The 21064-nt window shown below is 39.0% G+C and overlaps 1 protein-coding gene and 1 long non-coding RNA gene across 11 annotated transcripts in view; one reads left to right on the top strand and one right to left on the bottom strand.

The window, feature by feature from the left end:
* The window catches only part of LOC121041884 (uncharacterized), a 122352-nt gene that overhangs the window by 11153 nt on the left and 90135 nt on the right, over positions 1-21064 (top strand). The window lies entirely within an intron of this gene.
* Positions 5568-21064, bottom strand: part of IQCH (IQ motif containing H) — a 218903-nt gene continuing 203406 nt past the window's right edge. For all 5 annotated transcript variants that reach the window (XM_040493057.1, XM_040493060.1, XM_040493058.1 and 2 more), the window contains 4 exons: positions 20919-21041; positions 13700-13761; positions 8786-8894; positions 5568-6126 (listed from right to left, as the gene is read on the bottom strand). In XM_040493057.1, coding sequence (XP_040348991.1) covers positions 6022-6126; positions 8786-8894; positions 13700-13761; positions 20919-21041 — 399 coding nt within the window. In that variant the 3' untranslated portion in view covers positions 5568-6021. The remainder of the gene's footprint in view (positions 6127-8785; positions 8895-13699; positions 13762-20918; positions 21042-21064) is intronic.

Raw genomic sequence — 21064 nt, 5'->3', positions numbered from 1 at the left:
CTCTGCCCCTCCCCCGTTCATGCTCTGTCTCTGTCTGTCCCATAAATAAATAAAAACGTTGAAAAAAAATTAAAAAAAAATATGCTTCTTAATAATTAAATGTCATTTGGCTCATTTGGCGGGGCATCTGACTCTTCATTTTGGCTTGGGTCGTGATCTCATGGTGGTGAAATCGGGCCCTGTGTTGGGCTCTGTGCTGGGTTGTGGAGCCTGCTTGAGGTTCTCTTTCTCCCTCTCCTTCTGCCCCTCCCTCGCTCACTCGCACATGCTCTCTCTTGCTCTCTCTCTCAAAAAAAGAATAATTAAAGATTATTGCATTTTCTTATGTTCTCCTAATCCATGATTTTTTTAAAAAACTGCTTTTTGAGGTATAATTGACATTCAAGCAGTGCACATATATTTAAGGTGTACAGTTTAATAAGCTTGACATATGTATACATCCAAGAGACAGTTTTCACAGTCAACATAGTGAAACTATGTTTCAGTTAGTGAAACTACTAACAGAATTCCTTCTGTTCCTTTGCAGTCTTTCTGTTCCTCCCCACCACCTGCCCCCCAGCTTCCCACTTCCAGGCAACAATTGATTTGTTTTTTATCACTATAGTTTGTATTATTTAGAATATTATGTAAATGGTATGTACTCTTTTTTGTCTGGATTTTTTCCATTCAGCACAATTATATTAAGATTCGTTCATGTCTTTGATTTTATCAATAACTTGTTCCTTTTCATTGCTGAGTATTCTGCTGTAAGGATGTTCCATAATTTATGCATCTACATGTTGATGGACATTTAGGTTTCCAGTTTTTTGGGCTATTAGAAATAAAATTGCTATGAAGATTCATGTACAAGTCTTTGTATGAACATACACTTTTCCTCTTGAATAAATAAGTGCCTAGGAGTGGAATGGCTAGGTCATACAGTACTTATAGTAACCTATGATTTTTTAAATGGCTGTATAGAGGTCCCTTATATAGCTATTACATAATTTTAAGATAATACCTTATTGTTGAATGTTTAGACCTTTCTAATTTTTCACTATTGCAAATGAATTTAATTTTTTGGCTTAGAAACATGGCTATAGATACTCAACATAAAAATTGGGGCACCTGGATGGCTCAGTTGGTTATGTGTCTGACTCCGGCTCAGGTCATGATCTCGCGGTTCATGAGTTCGAGCCCCACATCAGGCTCTGTGCTGACAGCTCAGAGCCCAGAAGCTGCTTTGGATTCTGTGTCTCCCTCTCTCTCTCTGCCCCTACCCCACTCACGCTCTGTTTTTCTCTCTCAAAAATAAACATTAAAAAAATTAAAAATAAAAGATTAAAAAAAAAGATGCGTAGAAAGGCATTGTGAAGGGAACCTGGAAGTTGTGTGTTGTTAGATCATTTAAAATGTTTCAGTGACTGCAAAATAAGTTATTTTGTATTCTCTGCTGGGAAGCCAAGCAGAATGAATCTTTTTTTTTTTTTTTTTTTTTTTTTGTTAAATTTTTTTTTTCAACGTTTATTTATTTTTGGGACAGAGAGAGACAGAGCATGAACGGGGGAGGGGCAGAGAGAGAGGGAGACACAGAATCAGAAACAGGGTCCAGGCTCTGAGCCATCAGCCCAGAGCCTGACGCGGGACTCGAACTCACGGACCGCGAGATCGTGACCTGGCTGAAGTCAGACGCTCAACCAACTGCGCCACCCAGGCGCCCCCAGAATGAATCTTTAAATGAAGGAGAACTTGAGTTTGAAGTCATTTTCCAACCAATGGAAGTTCTGCGGTTTTGTTGTCAAATTTATGGGACCATGATTTCATCATAACATTCCTGGATATGAGGTGACTGCAATAAATTTGAGTGTGGCCTTTATTTCTGGTAGCTATAATTAGCTATTTGGTCTACTTTATAACATTTTGTTAAATAAAAAGATTCTTAAAATGTAGTTTTACTCATTGTTCTCTCTTTCCCGCACACATGCACATGACATATGTGATAGCAACTATAGAGGTAAAACGAAATGTTTACAGAGTGGCAAAGAAATGTTTGCGGAGAAAACCAGTGTCAAAAAAATACCTAAACCCAAAATGCTATTTTATGCATAGATGCCGAAGCTATATGTTTTCTGTGCTATGTTTAGGGTCTTCTTATAACCAAAGTTGTTTCTACCAACAGATTTTTAAACAGCAGGGACATGCTTATTATTTACTGTCTTGGTATCTTTCCCTCATTTACATAAATACCCCAGCAACCAGCAGTATAAAACTAATAAAAGCCAGCGTCCTCCATCAAGTGCAATAAAGTTTCACAACCATGAGTTAGACTGTTAGAGTGAAAAATAAACCTATATATGAAGGGTTTTTTTTTGGAAAGTGTATAATCACATTTCAAAGTTAGAACTTCCATTGGAAGTAGCAGTGCAATAATAATACTTAAACATTTATGTAGAATGCTTCATCTTGGAAACACTCTCCCGGCATTGGCCAATTAATCTCTACTGCTTCCCTGAGGAGCAGGTATTACTATCTGCCATTTTTCTGGTTAGAAAATTGAGGAAGGTGTGATCAGCCCAGAGAAAGTGAGGGCTGGAGAGACAAGTTTCTGACCCTCACTCTTCTGTGACTCTTTGGGATGTAACTCCTGACAATGTATCCAGTTTCTGTTCCACTTGGATACAATCATCAGTAAAACAATATCTACCTAGCAGCTCAGTCTAGCTCAGGCTTATAGAGTCCTTACCCTGCTGAGGCACACCTTTTGGGAAGAATGGGATACAAAAAAGATTTGGAGATCCACGGCACATTTCATCTGCATTTGCAATGAAGTGGACCAAACTTTTTCCAGTGAGAAAAGCAGCATATTCTTCGCTCTCCAACCCTCAAGTTCCACTGGCGACTTATAGTTTTCCGGATGAGATTTACTACTATTAGTACATTTAAAGAGTTGAACAAATTTGTTATGCACCTTGAAGCCAGAGGAACAGTAAAATAAAACTAATGAACATTTACATTTTTGGAAATACCATTAATGTATGCCTGACAAATTCTGAAAGATAAACATTTAAATGTTAAAATACTTATTACCTTCCCCAAAAGGACAGTGTTTTGATAATGAGATAACATTATCTCATTTGATATCATTTGATAATGAGATAACAAATGTAAAGTGCTTTGAGCTCTTAGAAGAAGGGTGCCAGATGCGTACAAATGATTATTAATTGTTAAAGCTATCAGATGTTACTAATATATTACTTATGATAAAATCATATTTTTATACCCAAACAATAGGATCCTTGCAATTCTTAGGATGATATAGCTGAAATAATGCTCCTAAACTCCTCCCAGGTTACTGTCTCGTTGGAAGTCCTTTCTTAACCCTTCCCTGGTTTCTTGACCTCATACGCGTTTTCAAACAAACACGACTTCACAGCTTCCAAACCCTTCTGCACCTTTCCATCATCAGTCCTCCACCAGTCTCACAGATCCATTGACACCACATTCTCTTCTCTTGACTTCTTTGATTACGTAATTCTGATGCCTCATGATGCTGTGAATTGTGCAAGTTGTTTTTTTAGCTGGAAGTGTAAGTCGAACTGTCCTTTAAGCAACACTAGGATTTGTTATAAAAAAGTGTAAGTCCCTTGTGTGATCTGGGACAAGTGAATCTGAACTTTCTACTTTACGCAACACGCCAGAATTTGTGGTAAAAGAGCAAATCCTCAATTTCATTTAGTCTTGAGAAATGCACTGAGATACGCTCACTAAATCTGTTTCCTCATTTGTCAAGTGAGGGCAGTAGTAGCCTGTACCCACTTGGGGTTGTGGGAAGGATGCAATAAAATAATGTATGTGGAGTTTCTAGTACATTACACACTTAGCCCATAAGTGTTCATTAAAAGTAAATGTAAGTAGGTTATGGAAGGTAGGTAAGTAGACAGCAGTTTATCATTAAATATTATCTATTTGGTTTCTTTAAAATCAATAGAAAATGGGTAATAAGTAAAGGGACATCCTCTTATTGACAAATATTTCGTTTCCTTAGGTAGAATAGTAAAAGCTCAGTAACTCATCTCAATTTATGTTCAGGATGCTTGAAACAATGTACACGTACATGTGATTTTTTTTTCCAAGCTTACCTTAGTTTACTAGTAGCACGGTATCTTTGCTACATATATGTGCTCAAAGATAATGGACTATGCTTCTTTCCAAATGTTCTGTAATTAAAACATTTCACTAATTTCATCTGGTCCTCTGGTTTCTTGACTTAATTACCTGAAGTGATTGTTTCATCATACCAAATTTTCTCCTTTCGTTTTGAAGCTGTAGGTTTTTAGGTAGAGAACCTTACTCCCAGTAATTTTCTAGTAAGACCTGAATCTGAATATGAGGCCTGAATTTGGAAATAGGCATTCTGTGGTGTATGCTAATGAGAGATGCAAGGAGGCAAAGTGCATTGTTTGAGAAAACCAATCACGGTGGGTACAAAAAAAAAAAAAAAAAAAAGGTACAGGAGAGTGAACTCATTTACTCATTTTACTATTGCCAGCAGCTTGAGGCTTGAGAGTGCTAATCAAAATTCACATACAAAACTTCCCTGATAGATTAAACAGTTTTGTACTGTTAAGAGGGGTTCTCACCATGTGAAAGATCCACTGCTGTGCTGAACAAAACAGAGACAGTTTTCTTTTAAAGTCCAGAGCAGATGAGAGCCATAAGGAGACAGAGGGTTTCATTTACTCTCAGGACACGATTGTGCCAGTGAACTAATGAGTCTCTTGGACCTTATGTTGCTCTGGCTTCAATGGAGGCGAGACACTAATGGGCATGTAGTACTTCCTATCCGTCAAGTGTCTGGACAATGGGCCCCTCATATGGATTAGAATGATCTGGCAAGAAAAAGAGGTCATCGTTGTACCTAGCACAGGCAGGAAGCCTGGCTAATTCATGTATTTCCAACTATAGCAAAAACAAAAGCTGACACACACAAAAATGTTGACTTTACCGCAGGAGCTCTTAGCTTGTGGCTAAGGCACAGTTAAACATTACTGAAACTCCATACATAAAAAAAAAAAACAAACCTCCTTGTTTCCCCAATACATTAGAATATTTTCAAAGATGTAAAGGTTATTCTTTAAAACAAGTCTGATTTTGTGTTGTGACTTGCATATTTCACCCTTCGGTAAACCTGGATGATAACTGAAATATTTGAATGATTGTGAAGCAAATGCAGAGAGTGTCAGCGCTGCATATTTTAAAAATTTGCACTTCAAAAGGTTCTGTCGGATTACTATTGTAAAAATCCTACTGCTGTATTAAATGGAGAATTAGAGATTACAAATGTTCATTCAAGCTAGAGGGCTCGAATTACAGTATATATTAAACTAAGAGCAGATACTGCCACCTAGATAAATTCTGATGCTTTGGTTAACTAGATGTTGGCTTGCCTTACTTTTTGAAAAATGGCATCAACAAACAATAGTGGCTAGAGACAAAAAAAAATACGGTGAATGATAAAGGGTCGCTTAAAAAATCCATGTAAATGTAATTTTCTTGGGAAAAAAAAAAGACCTTTGTGTTTTGCCAAATAGCAATGATTAAGCCTTTATTTAATTTTTTAAATGTAGAAGACAAAATGCTGTTAGAAATAGGAGGGCAAAACTCTGTAATAAAGGATAAACAAAAGCTCCATAATCCTGAAGTTTATAAAGAGGTAGATCCCGAAGTGTTGTCAGGAAGACTTGTAACTTTCTTGTTAGAATATTCCTTACTGAATTCAGACAGAAGAAGAGATTGTTCAACACTCTCAAGTAAAAGCACAAATAGGTTTTAGTTTAGTAAGTAAACTAAGATCACTTAGTAAATAATTTTTTTAAAGGAGCATTACGTTATAATCTGTTCTACTACACCTCCTAGCAAACAAAGCAAACTAACTCTGCTCCCCACTTTTATTCATCACAGCAAAAAGAATGTTGCCTTTTTTCAATTCTGGATTAAAATCTAAAATCAGCAGTATATTCCAGGATCATTCATTTATCAGGTTTAGAGGGGTTTTTTAGCATCTATGGACTGTTTGAGTTCTTCTTCAAATCTCATTTTGTTTTCCTCTGTTACTCCTAGGATGGCTTCAATGTCATCAATGGCGGTCTGTAAATGAGCAATAAAAATAATATTCATTACTTAATTTTTTTTTAACATTTATTTATTTTTGAGACAGAGACAGAGCATGAACAGGGAAGGGGCAGAGAGAGAGGGAGACACAGAATCTGAAACAGGCTCCAGGCTCCAAGCTGTCAGCACAGAGCCTGACACAGGGCTCGAACTCACGGACCGTGAGATCATGACCTGAGCTGAAGTCGGACGTTTAACCGACCGAGCCACCCAGGCGCCCCAAATATTCATTACTTAAAGACCCCTTACAACTCTTTCTCCCATCCAATTATTTGTTCCTTTTTGGACTTGAGTATAATTTAGACTGGTTAAACTCAAAACGTTCCTGTCAATGAGCACCTATCTACAAATTGTGTCATCAGTCTTGAAATAAGTAAAAAATATGAAAGTAAGAACTTGGAAACCATCATAGAAATTTTTATGGCTGCTAAATCTAATGGGGAAAAAAGGGACTTCTATTTTATACATCTTTAATTTTTTTTATTTCATTTTTCTAGTAATTCATTTTTGTTGTATTTTACAGAAGTACTGATCCATGGGAAGTTGGAAAAAACAAAACTTCAGTACAGATAATTTGAGAAGCACTGGTCTAGTCATCCTAAAATGAGGGCTAGTAGGCTGATAGTGTTTATTTCCATTGTTTTGTTTGTTTTTTTCCATTGGGCAGAAAAATGCCCCCCACCTGTTTTCCCCGTTTTTTCATTGAGGTAGTATTCACATACCATAAAATTCACCCTTATAAAGAGCTCAACTCAGTGATTTGTAGTATACTCAGAAGAAACCATCATTACTATGTAATTCCAAAACATTTTCATCACCCTGAATAGAAACTCTGTGCCCATTAGCTGCCATTCCTCATTTTCCCCCATCCCTAGCTCCTGACAACCACGAATCTACTTTCTGTCTCTATGGATTGGCCCACTCTGGACATTTCATATAAATGGAATCCTATAACGTGTGGCCTTTGTGTCTGGCTTTCTTCACTTAACATAATCTTTTCAAGGTTCATTCGTGTTGTAGCATGGATTGGAACTGCATTTCCTTGTTATGGCTGAATAATACTCCATTTTATCTAATACCTATTTTTACTTGGTTGCTTGCACTTTAGGTATCATATCTAAGAAGGCATTGCTAGCCAAAAGGTCATGAAGATTTATACCTGTGTTTTATTTTAAGAGGTTTATCGTTGTAGCTTTTACATGTAGGTCTTTGATCCATTTTTAGTTAGTTTTTATGTATGCTTTGTAATAGAGGTACAACTTCATTTGTATGTGGGTATCTGTATTCTCCAGTACCATTTGTTAAAAAGAATTAGTCATTCTTGTTAAAAATCGATCGACTATAGATGTACAGGTTTAGTTTGGACTCTCAAGTTTATTCCATTGATCTATGTCCATTCTTATGCCAGTACCACACTGTCTTGAATACTGTAGCTTTGTAGTTAAGTTTTAAAGTTGAGAAGCAACTTTCTTCTTTGTTCTTCCCTTTCAAGATTGTTTTGACTATTCTGTATCCTTTGCATTTTCACAGGAAATTTAGGATTATCTTATAAATTTCTGTAATAAAGCCAGCTAGGAAGTTGGTAGGACTTCCACTGAATCTGTAGATCAATCTGGGGAGTACTGTCATCTTAACAGTATTAAGTTTTCTACTCCATGAACACATGGAGTATCTTTCCATTTATTTAGGTCTTCTTTCTTTTATGATGGACAGATCTTGTACTTCTTCTGTTAAATTTATTCATAAGTATTTTATTCTTTTTGATGCTATTGTAAATGGAATTAAAAAAATAATTTTGGGGGCACTTGGGTGGTTCGGTTGGTTAAGTGTCTGACTCTTGGTTTCAGCTCGGGTCATGATCTCATGGTTCATGAGTTCAAGCCCCACATTGGGCTCTGTGCTGACAGCACGGAGCCTGCTTGGGATTCTCTCTCTCCCTCTCTCTCTGCCCCTCCCCTGCTCGCTCTCTTTCTCTCTGTCTCTGAAGATAAATAAATAAACTTAAAAAAATTAAAAGATATTTTTGTATTTTTGATTTCTAGTATATAGAAATGTAATTGATGTCTGTATACTACTGATCTTGGGTCCTTCTTGAATTTAAGTGTATTAGCTCTAACAGGTTGTTTCTGGGTTCTTCAGGATTTCCTACATACAAGATCATGTTATTGAAGACTAGAGATAATTTTACTTCTTTCTTTAAAATCTGGATGCCTTTTATTTCTTTTTCTTGCTGAATTGCCCTTTCTAGAATAGGGTAATATGGTGATGAATAGAAGTGGTGAGAGCAGACATCTTTATCTTGCTCCTGATCTTAGGGGGAAAACTTTCAGTCTTATACCATTAACTTCAGTTTCACCTCCCATATCAGAAAGCCCTGTTGTCATGTAAACTGGGTTTGGTAATGGCAGCAACTTAGAACAAGTCTACTATATTTCAAAGAAAAAATTTCAAACTATTAAATTTAACTAACAGGTTCAGTGGGAACCTTATAATATTGACCCTGTACATTATAAGATATGTACTGCTTCACAATAAAAAAAAAAAAATGGTTTAGCACTTGTTTACAATACAGCATGAGGTATTTTCAGTCCTTGTATAGAAATTAACCAGAATCGTTAGTTAATTAACACCTCACCTTAAAATTGGTCTCGCCTTGCATATTAGGTGCTGATATTTCTTGATGGATGATGAAGAGATTTCGAGCAAAGGTCATGAGGACCCCCTGGAGATCCTCACCGATTGTTCTGTTAATGATATCCAAACAAATGAGTTTACCAACGATTCCCCTCACAAGCTTAAAAACAATCACCCTCTCATTTGTGCCTGTCTGGTGATGGAATTTAATGAGTATTTTCAATCTCACAAGGTGGCAATCTTCAGGGAGATATGAAAGATGAGGCTCCATTTTAACTTGTCAACAAAGAGGATTTGTGCAATAAATATTTTTTTATTAATCAACTTAGCAGAATATAAGAATAGCTTCAGTCATTTCTAGCGAAAGGCTACCACTGAGCTAGGAAAGTAGTATTAGCTCATTTAAAAAATTGTTGAAATCAGTTTAAAAGAATTGTTGCTAAGTATAATTCATACCTAACAATGTCTTTGTCTACAGAGCTGTTTGCACCTCAGTATTCTAGAGACTTTTGTCTGGGAGTTATTTTCTATTTTATGTATGCAAGCAATTAGTGCTATGTATGAGTGTGCTCCATCCATGTTCCTAGGAGAATGTGCCCCATTCCTGAACAGGCATCTTTATAAAACCGAACACACACTTGAAGAAGATGTCAGAGACAAGTTGCATACCATCCTATGGTCAGTGAACATTCTCAAACAACTAGACTGTTGTAAGTTTTAACTTAGAAACGAAACTTCAGGTTATTTCTTCTAGTTACTTTGTGAACTTTCTGTATCAAAGGAGAAAAACAGATTAAATGAATGGATTGATTTTTAAGAATTGTTCGGTCCTGAGGGTAGGATACCAAAGATACTTCAGGCAACTGCAAAGAACTTTAGGTTACTTCCTTCCCAATTGTTATCTGTAAAATAAGTCATCCTAGAGTGCAAGGCTTAAACACTTTTGGAATGGCTGCCTTCCAGCCTGATTGGGCTTTCCCATGGGTCAGGCTGGGAGCAGAAAGCTTCCCAGGCCCCAGGACAGTAGACCATTTGTCCTGCCACTGGCTATGTGACTTTGGGAGGAAGTTACTTCTTTTTTTCTGAAATGAGGGACTTTGACTGGATTAATGCTTCCAAACTTTTGGAGTTACAGTCCCCAAAGCCAAGGACCCTTACCCCTCATAGTTACTGAACTTCAGTATCTATCTCTTCTTTTATAATAGTCAAAGGCAATGTCAGAGTCAGTAATTTTTATTTTTGCTTATTAAAGCAATTTTTTAAAAATTTTATTTTAAGTAGGCTTCATACCCAATGTGGGGCTCGAACTCATGACCCTGCCTGAGATCAAGAGTCACTGCTCTACTGACTGAGCCATCCAGGGGCCCCAGAGTCAATAATTTTTAAAAGTGATTTGTACTTGGGGCACCTGGGTGGCTCAGTCAGTCAAGCTTCCAACTTCAGCTCAGGTCATGATCTCATGGTTTGTGAGTTCAAGCCCCATTCGGGCTCTGTGCTGAAGTGCAGAGCCTGCTTCAGATTCCCTGTCTCTCTCTCTCCTCCTTCCCCTCCCTGCTTGCTCTCTCTCTCTCTCTCAAATAAATAAATAAACATTTAAAAATAAATAAATAAAAGTGATTTGTATTTCATTGCCACAGAGTCAGTAGGTATTAGACCCTGGCTGCTTCTTAAAACAGATTCCTGGGCCCACTTCAGATCAACAAAATCAGAAATTTTGGGTTTGGAACCCAGGAATGTATAGTTTCACTGAGAACCCCAGATGATTCTTATATATACTAAAGATTGAGACCCATACTTTAAAATATTATAGTGTGTGTGTGTGTGTGTGTGTGTGCGTGTGAAGCTGGGTCCACATATATGGATTCATGCCCCTCTCATCATCCCTTCTTAGGCTTCTGGGGTCCATGGTCCCTAGGAATTAACCTCTGTTAATTCATCTCTAGAATTTCCTTCATTTTCCTTCCTTGAAAGTTCTTCTTGAATTCTGCTATTCCCAGAAATATACTAGTGTGAATGGAGTCAACGTGAAGTTATCCTGGCAAAGCCAAACCACCAAATTCTGGCCTGTAAGGTCATCCCCCTGGGAGCCCTCCTCTTTCCTAAACAGGTGGCTGACTAATGTTCTTCTCCTGATGTGAACTGATGGCAACAAAGCCAGACAAAGCCCAGGCATCTCATGAAAAGCCTCTCCTTAAAGCTTCAGAGAAAATCAACAAAAACAACACAAAGATGTGTTTGCTCATCTTTCCTTTTTCCATATGAATTCTCAAAAACAATGTCTCCTGGCCATTGTTTATTAAATCATCTTTCTCAACCTCCATGACTACATGTCAGTGCAATTTCTGCTGTACTGACTATAATTCCATCCTTTTATGGCACATTCAAGAAAGCGCAGCTGCATGCAAGTGAGAATTTCAGGGATAATCTTGAATCCTACCTAATATGCAAAAAGTAAATTAACAAACTGGGTGCAAAATTGCACAGGTAGTGATGCAGTTCACAGTAGGCTGAGAATCTCTTTTCCATAATAGGGTTCTCTATACAAGGCAGCCGTACTACATGGGAAAAGGACACTAGATTCAGAGTCATGAGACACAACTACTGTGTGATGTTGGCAAACCACATCCCTACTCAACACCCCCATTTCCTTTGTACACTATGAGAGTCAGTTAATTCCCAGGGTCCTTCTTTGCTCCAACATTCTCTGGTTCTATGGCTACAGGAAGGGATGAGAAAGAAAAGATAGGAAGCAGTGGACAAGGCTCTAGAGTCTTCAGGAGGCCCATGTCAATCATCAGTGCCCTTTCTGTAGGATATGTGAGTAGTAATACCATCTACACCAGTAGGACTGTTTCCACCACCAAAACTAGCCTGCCCATCAAGGCATCCCTGCCTGAAATCTCAGGAGCAGGTATAGGCATAGCTGGGTGAGCTTCTCTTGGTCACCAGTCTACATTACTCATTCTGTGGGCTTCAGCATCAAACCAGCCCTGCTACTTGATCAGTTTGATGATTGGGGGTTTCCTTTTTCACATTAGTCTTTTCTGTCTCCTCGATTCCCTGATGCTGTCCTCTTGCTTGGTTCCTCTGTGCCGAAGTACCCATGTGGATAAGTCTTCCTGTGGTGCATTCTGCAGAAACTCTGCCTCTGCCCTATTAACACTATCCCTGTTTCATCATGTCAATTGTAGGACGCAAATCCTGCTCCTGCCTGTCAGCCTCTGCTGGGCTCTACCACCTGCCAACAGGCCTTCTTTATGCTGTCCCCTTGCTGGCCTGGGTCTGTAAGAAGAGCAGCGTCCTCTTTGAGCTCCTATGGTTGTGCTCCTCGCCAGCCAGCCCTCTGGATGCCCTTTCACTCTGTAGGTGACCTTTCCTAATGCTGTGAGCTGGTTGCTCCTTGGTATGATCTCTAGGCACCTGGAAAGCAGAGGGCAGCTCCTTCCCTGCACATGTACAGGGGTGTCCCTGGCTCTATTCTCCTCCTGGACACGAACATCCAGGCAGATAAGGTGAATGAATACTTGTTGGGGTGTTATGTCTCATTCCTGTTGCTCTCCTGAAAGTATAACAAAAGAGTGGGGAAGAGAGGCTAAAACAAACGGTGAAGGGACTCTTCTAACATGACCCGGTGAATTTTACATGTTTATGGGACCTTGGGGAAAGGTGGGTACTGGAGGGGATGACTAAGCCGGCAAGCTCTCCACCCAAGTGAAGAGAGGCGTTTAAGACTGTAAACACTAGATTAAATTGTTAGCCACATTCTGGCTCCAAAGGGGAGGAAATCAAAACATTTGCATGAGTTCAAAGGGATCAGTGACATTGAGTGTCATTGCACTGATGATGGCCTGTTGTAACTGACGTTGCTGTGGTAAAACAAAGGATCATACTTCAGAAAGGGGAGTTGAGAGCTGTCCTGTGCACATCTTTGCCTGTTTCAGTGTGCAGCTCTTGGGACCAGTTTCCAGGGGACTAAGCACCTAGGGGGAACTGAGGCTGCTCAGGACATTGATGCTTAGTAGAAGAATTGTCTATTATTTGGTTTTTCATGAGACCAGATCTTAGTGTGTACATGTGTTTCAATTTGAGGCCACAATGTCTACACCAAGGTAGAAGTCACAAGGAAGAGAAATACAGGGAAGAAACAGTTTCCCAATTAAGTTAGGATAACTTAGAGGTATCAAATGGCCATATTCCAAGATATGAAAAGATTGTGTGTGTGTGTATATATATATATATGTATATATATACACACACACACAAGATATGGTATATCTTGTATATATGATAAGATATATATATATATATATATATACACACACACACAAGATATGATAAGATTGCGTCTCTAAAGCATGAATCCTAGATCAGAAGACAAATTTGTTAGCTCTCCAAAGTATGCTGGAGAGAAATTTGCAGGAAATAGGAAACAGAGCAGCCTCCTGAGTGGTGCTATCAAGATTCTTCATAACATGCATCTTGAGAAGATTGTAGCAGAGCAGAAACGGGAGCTGAGGAGGGGCTATGGATCCTGCCTTTCTGGGGAGCATCTTGCCAAGTCACCAGAACACTTCTCTAAGCAAGCCAGAATGACAACTGCCCTCCTACAATATGGATGTCTGAGCTGGTTCCTCATCAGATTCACTGTGCCTTAGATGTGTATGTGTTTGAACGTAATATGTTGTTGGAACTAGCCTCTTTCCCATCAATTTTGGATAATTAATCAGTTATTGTTATGAACCCCCACTGACATATCTAGAGTCATTATATGAAATAGTTGAAGATCTAAATAAAACAAGATAGACTTCCAGTAAATCAGCATGCTGATTAAAATGCATGAGAAGTATCATTCTTACTGGTTGTCACAGTCTATTTTCTTAGCTTATTACATCTCGTAGACACACTTTGTACTCACAACATTCCCAACTTGTCTCTCTTCAGGTGTTCATATAATATAAAGACAGTTCCTTGTCTGTCCTATAAAATTTGAATTGGGAAAAAAGAAATAGCATTTTATTTTAGCAACAAAGAAACCTACTACACCAAGACCGCTAAGACTGATTGGAATTGAAATCCAGAGCTACCATCAAACATTGTGAGAAGCACATTTGGAAAAGCTGTCTCCTGAATATGGATTATATATGGTCTAGGGCAGGGTTATTGTTGTTAATTTAGATATAATTTACATAGAACACCGTTTAAGGTATACCATGCCTTGATATGATACATTTATATATTGTGATATGATTACCACTTTAGCCTTAGCTAACACTTCTGTCACATCCTATAATTATCATTTGTTTTTGTGGTGAGGACATTTAAGACCTAGTCTCTTAGCAGTTTTGAGCTATATAAAACGGTATCATTCATTATAATCACTATGCTGTGCATTAGATTACCAGAACCTATTTATCTACTTGTAAGTTTGTACCCTTTAACAATATCTGTGCAATGCTCCTACTTCCCAGCCCGATAACCACTATTCTACTCTGTTTCTGACCTCAGCTTTTTTAGATTCCATATATAAGTGATATCATACAGTATTTGTCTTTGTCTGGCTTATCTCACTTAACATAATGCCCTGAAGGTCCATCCTCATAGACAGATATAGATATAGATATAGATATAGATATGGATATAGATATAGATATAGATATTTATCTATATCCTCATGGATATATATAGAGAGAGACAGATGTGTGTGTATATATATATACAGATATATATGTATATATATAAAGAAAATATGTGAGATATATATATGTATATGTATATATGTATATAATATCCATATGTATATGTACATATGTATATGTGTATATATATATATATATATATATATATATATATATATATATATCTCAAACATTTTCTTTATCCATTCATCCATCAGTAGACACTTAGGTTTTTTTTATGCCTTGGCTATGGGAATAATGTGAACATGGAGGTACAGATATCTCTTTGAGATAGTGATTTGGTTTCCTTCAGATATATGCCCAGAAGTGGAATTGCTGGATCATATGGTAGTTGTATTTTCAATTTTTTTTGAGGAATCTTTATACCGTTTTCCACAGGGACTGAGCCAATTTATATTCCCACCAACATGCATAAGGGTTCCCTTTTTTCCACAACCGTGCCAACACTTATTATCTCTTGTCTAGGCTAGGCTAGTGTTTTTTGAAATATGATCCTCAGAACACCTTTATCAGACTCATCTAGTGTGCTTGTTAAAAAGGCATCATCCAAATTCAAGATCTTTGGGAGGGAATTTGCTTTTTAGCTCACTTCCTGGGTGATTCTCCTGCAAATCAGGATTTGAAAACCACCCGTCTGAGAGCAATGGGTAAAAATATATAGGGAAGCAATTTGTTGTGTGGAAAATAATTTGTATGTCAATAGAAACTATGTGTTTGAACGTCTATGGCACACCCTATTGCCTTGATTCAGTGGGAGATACTTACAACTCTGTAAGTTGTAGGTGACTGAGACAGATTCTCTCCAGTCTGGTAGAAGCTGGGTCAATTTTCCTCACCTGCTCCCCTTGTGGAAAAGCTAGTTTTCTCTCCATTTGCATGTCCATTTCAATATTCCTGACCTATAAAGATGTCTGGGTTTTTTGGATTCTTTTTTCTACTGATTATAGCATCTAATTTTTCTTTGTTAAGTAAAATATTTATCATGTTTTTATTTTTGCATCTGTATGAGAGGCATGATTTTATCCTTTTTTGAAAACTATCTTTAAACAGCTTTTTCCAAATAAATAAAAAGCTAACATTGGAGTTGTCCAATAGTGGAAATGGCCACCCCATGGAATCGTGAACTCCTCATCACTGGGAGTCCAAACACAAAAATTGTTCATGAGATTTGGTTAAAAAAAAAAATCACATGCCAGAATTAAGTCTGCCTCTTGACTCCTCATTTTATTAGGAAATATGGGCATCAGGACACACATTGGATTGTAACGGTGACTCTCAATGCTGGCTGCACATTAGAATCATCTGGGCCCTACCTCCAGAAATACTGATTTAATGGGTCTGGAGTGGGCCCTACATACAGTGTCATGCTGAGCCATATTGGAGCCTGAGGCAAAGGAAAAACTCCGTATGTTTTAATTTAAGATTATGAAATTTTATTGACCATGGATTTTTTGCATTAATTTTGATCTTTAAGATAATGCATTAAAATAGTTTTATCTTTCTTAATGAGTATTTTTTGTACTCCCTTAAATTTTGTGCTCTGGGTACAGGTGTCACTTGCCTCATCCTAATCCCAGCCCTGCTTGGCCATCTGTACTTTTTGAAGCTCCTCACTCAAATCATTCTCATGGGCAGTCTGGGTTGAGAACCACTGACTGGTTGATCTGTCAGGTGTCCTGCTTCCCTTTCTGTGCTGTCCAATATGGTAGCCACTAGCCACATGGGGCTACTACTGAGAACTTGAAATATGAGTAGTCCAAATTGAGATGTGCTATAGCTTTCAAAGACTGAGTAAAGAAAAATGTAAAATATGTCATTAATAACTTTTATACTGATTACATATTGAAATGATACTAGTTTTTAGTTTGGGGAGCATCCTTTAAAGAATTTTTTAACAAAATGTTTATTTATTTTTGAAGGAGAGAGGGACAGAGCATGAGCGGGGGAGGGGCAGAGAGAGCAAGAGGGAGACACAGAATCTGGGGCAGGCTCCAGTCTCTGAGCTGTCAGCACAGAGCCCGACATGGGGCTCAAACTTACGAGCTGTGAGGTCATGACCTGAGCCGAAATCAAGAGTCCGAAACTTAACCGAGTGAGCCACCCAGGCGCCCCTGGAGAGCATCCTTTGCTTGATACTGATTTCTGAATCAATCAGGTAGCCTAGGTTATGCTGCAATAATTTTTAATAAAACAACCAAATTCTTAGTTGTTTATAACAACAAATGTGTGGTTCTGGCTTATACTCCATTTCCCACATGGGCTGGCATGGGTCTCTGGTCACTGTTGGGACACTCAGGGACCCAGGCAACGGAGGCTCTGTCTCAGTGTGCTTCCATGATTTCCAAAGCAGGAAAAAGGACATGGAGACTCATGAAGTGGCTCTTGAAGGCTTCTGCATGAAATACCCTTCTGCTCATATTTCACAGACCCAAATAAGTTACATGGCCATACTTGACTTCAGGGAAAAGGCTGAGGAAGAATAATTCTGTTATGTGCCTGCAAGGAGGAGAATCAGAACATTTGTGAACAGCCCTAATGATTGCCACCATGGCAATACCCTGGCCTGAGAAAATGATTGCTGGTGGTTATGGAGCCATTTAGGCCCGTGGCACACTGCCTATGTATGTGTGAGACCAGCCCTGCCCCACACTGTCGCAGGCAGTAAACATGACGCTTTTCTCCATATGGCTTTCATTACAACTTCATTTCATTAGGAAATCAGTGGGGGTATTCTGTAGCATTACAGAAATACCAAGAACGAGACCCACCAAGTTGCTTACAAACTCGGTAATGCTTCCTTCCAATATTCAGCAAGGAAAAATAAATTCGTGAGGTGATCTCATTTCCCTCTTATCCTCTTAAGAGCTTGGATGAAAAACATTGGAAATTCTGTGATCATAATGGGAAGAAAGACATACATGTTGAGAATAAGGACTTTTGAGGATTCTTTTGGTAACATTGACAATGATGTATTATTAATGTTGCTTCTGTTTTTGGAAAGAGCACCCACGTTACATTTGATCAAGAGTGGGAGGGGGTTGCAGAGGCTACACTCATCTTTTTAGACTCAGCATGACCTAAGGAGGCAATAACAGTTTAGAGAAGTTAAGTATTAAACATAGCTTTTTTTCTCTTTTGTAAGGTAGAGAGAGAGTCATGGGGGCTGTAGAGAAGTTTGTGCTCCTTCAGCTGAAGAATACATAAGGGGTATCTAGATGGACTATTTTATTTGAAATAGTTCCCAGCATTCTTGAACTGGGTTGGTAACAATATTTTAGAAATATAAATAGTCCTAAGGGGGAAAAGGTACATACGGGACACGTTTGGTGTAAGAGAAAGAATCATAGTTGCCTTTATGGACAATTATGGATTCAAATGTTAGTTCCACAAAGTGCATAGCTGTGTAATGTTGGGAAATGCTGAAACGAAATCCCCCGGTGTAATATGGGAGAAAGAATAGCTTCATACAGAAGAGATGTGAAGGTCAAAGGGACAATGAAGAGCTAAGCTAATGCTTAGCTCAGTAGCCAGCACATAGTAGGGGCTCTGCAAATGCTGGTTCATCACCCGTCTTTTCAGGAAAATGCAGTTAAGAGAACAAGAAGGCATTTCAGACAAGGGATGGACCCTAGGGTGTGAAAAGATGAGACCCCATCTCAGAAAAACTGGAGCAAGGATATTGTTGGAGAATTTCCAATGACTCCTTTTTCTCACCTCAGAGTTTTAAGACTTCATTTTTTTTTTAATAAAATTTTTTTTAATGTTTATTTATTTTGGGAGACAGACAGAGTTGGGGGGCAGAGAGAGAGGGAGACACAGAATCTGAAGCAGGCTCCAGGATCCGAGCTGTCAGCACAGAGCCTGACGCGGGGCTTGAACCCACAAAGCGAGGGATCATGACCTGGGCAGAAGTGAGACGCCCAACTGACTGAGCCACCCAGGCACCCCTGGTTTTTGGGTTTTTTTAACCTCTCTCTCTCTTCTTGTACTTTCTTGTTACGATTTGTTCTTTTTTTCCTCTTTATCCCCACTTCCCCTTTTTGGTGTATTCTTTCTGTCTTGGGATTCTATCCTCTCTCTTCTTCTTCACATTGTTCTGTCACTCCATTGCCCCAATCCATATTTCTCTCTCTCCCCCATTTCATCTCTCGTCCTTTATAGGGTGTGTAGCTCAGGTGACCTGGAGACAGAGCCAGTTATGTCTTGGGTGCCCCTCTGCCCCTTTCTGTTATTCTTCTCACCTTCAGTGGAACTTCTCTCTCTACACCATCCTCTGTTCCCCTGGGGCCATAGCAATTTGTTTTTCATAAAATTTGTTCTTAGAAATGAATCTGATCGACTCAGAGTCACAAAGGTGTAAATAACGTAAAAAATTTGGTGCTTTACTTTTCCCAGAAGTACTGGAACTCCAATCAAGTAGAAAGCCTTTAGCCAAAGAAATAAATCTCTAATAGTAATTTCAGGGAAATGAAAGTTATGGAGCATATTATCTTTTGGGCAGGCGACTTTCCCTGCCAAATATGTCTATTCACAGAGCTCGTTCTGCTTTGATATTTTAGAATAAAATAAAATAAAATTAAAATAAAATAAAATAAAATAAAATATTCAGAAAAAGCTAAAGTTAGATTTAGCCACCTTCTGGTACATGGAAGTGTTTCGGTCTTATCAGTTTGGGGCTAAAAACTGTTTAATTCCAAAAAGATTGTATAGAGCAAATGCAACAGTTAATTTCAGATAAATCAGTTCAATCTGGCTTTTTCATTCTTTCTTATATATGACCAGTTTTAATGTAATTTTTAAAGGAATATGAGCTCCATTATATGTGTTTACAAACAGCGTAAATCAATCTAACTGAAGAGCCTTACACTCTCTGATGGTGCCCTGCAGTGTGGTGGGGATTGCCAAGTGGCAGTTGGGTCATTCTATTCACTGTTGACCTCATGTCTAAGGTCTATATGCTTTTCGAGAGTCTGCAAAAAGAATTGGCCCCTAAAAAATTCTATTTGTTCTCAAGTATGAGAAATGAAAATTAATAAATGTAGAACTGAATGTCTGCAAATCAAAACATTTGGTCACTTGGTTGTCACTCAGTTGTGTCATTATCTATAGGTTACTTTTAATATAGGAGGTGACTGTATTTTAATATGTGTGATGTCATGTGGGATGGGTCTTCCACAGGTAAGAGTGCATGGGTCACTCAGGTCTTAGAATAAGCCATCAGTGTCAGATATTTGAAAATCTGAAGTGCAACATCACGAAACTATTTCTCAGAGCAACATGTGTCTCTAGGCACAAAATGGAGGTTCTAGTTTGGGTAGGTGATATTACATCACATTTGCTCTCATCTGGCGACATTAAGGATGGAGCAGCTGGGCATGAGCCATCAGTATCACTGGCAACGGACAAAAACTGGGAAAAGCTTTTTTTTTAATCACAACTCCTTCTAAAAAAAAACTACTGGGGGTGCCTGGGTGGCGCAGTTGGTTAAGCGTCCGACTTCAGCCAGGTCACGATCTTGCGGTCCGTGAGTTCAAGCCCCGCGTCGGGCTCTGGGCTGATGGCTCAGAGCCTGGAGCCTGCTTCCGATTCTGTGTCTCCCTCTCTCTCTGCCCCTCCCCCGTCCATGCTCTGTCTCTGTCCCAAAAATAAATAAACGTTGAAAAAAACAAACAAACAAACAAACAAACAAAACAAAAAACTACTGTATGGAAGTAGAAAGATGGCAGGGACTGAACTGCGTGTCCCCTCAAAGTCATATGTTGAAGCAAGCCCTGAAGCTGTATTGGAAATAGGGTCTTTAAGGAGGTGATTAAGTTTAAATGAGGTCATATGGGTGGGGCCCTGATCTGATAGAACTAGTGTCCTTGTAAGAGAGGTTACAGAGACACCAGAGATCTCTCTCTCCCCCTCTACCATGTTGGAGCACAGCGAGAAAATGGCTGTCTGCAAACCAGAAGGACTGCTCTCACCAGGAACTGAATCAGCTGGCACCTTCTCCTTGGACTTCCCAGCCTCCAGAATGGTGAGCAATAAATTTCTGTTGGTTAAGCCACCCCGTCGGTGGTGTTCTGTTATGGCAGCTCAAGCAGGCTAAGACAGAGGATATTCATTGATAAGCAGCTTCGAGTGGGGTCAGGGAGCTCAGGACATGCTTCAGGATCAAGAGATGGTCCCCAAGTCTGGTGAGCTACAAAGCTTTTGCTTTACCAAGGTGGGTGTGCAGGCTTGGGACAGAGCTAAATTTCTGAGAACCAAGTGCCCCCCATGCCAGTGGAGCTGCTCGTTCACCCTTCCCCAAGCAGCCCTCAGCCTTCCTAGAGATACACGTCAAACTCATGTTTAGAGAATATCTGTGTGCAGGGACACTGAATCATTAGCTGCCTAGATCACCCATAGGCTTATGTTTGGTCCACCTTGGCCAACTTTTGGCCTTCGTACCTCAATGTCATAGCCGATGCCATGGGCCTTACACATTTGGAGAAAAACATACGGGAAAACCAGCGAGAGATTGTTGTGCTTCAGCTGGGTCGTCATCACTGCATAGCGACTGGCTGCTGGTGACTGGAAAAGACCACAGTTGCATG

Source organism: Herpailurus yagouaroundi, unplaced genomic scaffold (genome assembly GCF_014898765.1).
Source record: "Herpailurus yagouaroundi ecotype Mexico unplaced genomic scaffold, PumYag 184, whole genome shotgun sequence".
In the NCBI taxonomy this organism is placed as follows: domain Eukaryota; kingdom Metazoa; phylum Chordata; class Mammalia; order Carnivora; family Felidae; genus Herpailurus; species Herpailurus yagouaroundi.
The sequence above is the reverse complement of the archived record's forward strand: the minus strand, read 5'-3'. Positions and strand labels throughout refer to the sequence as shown.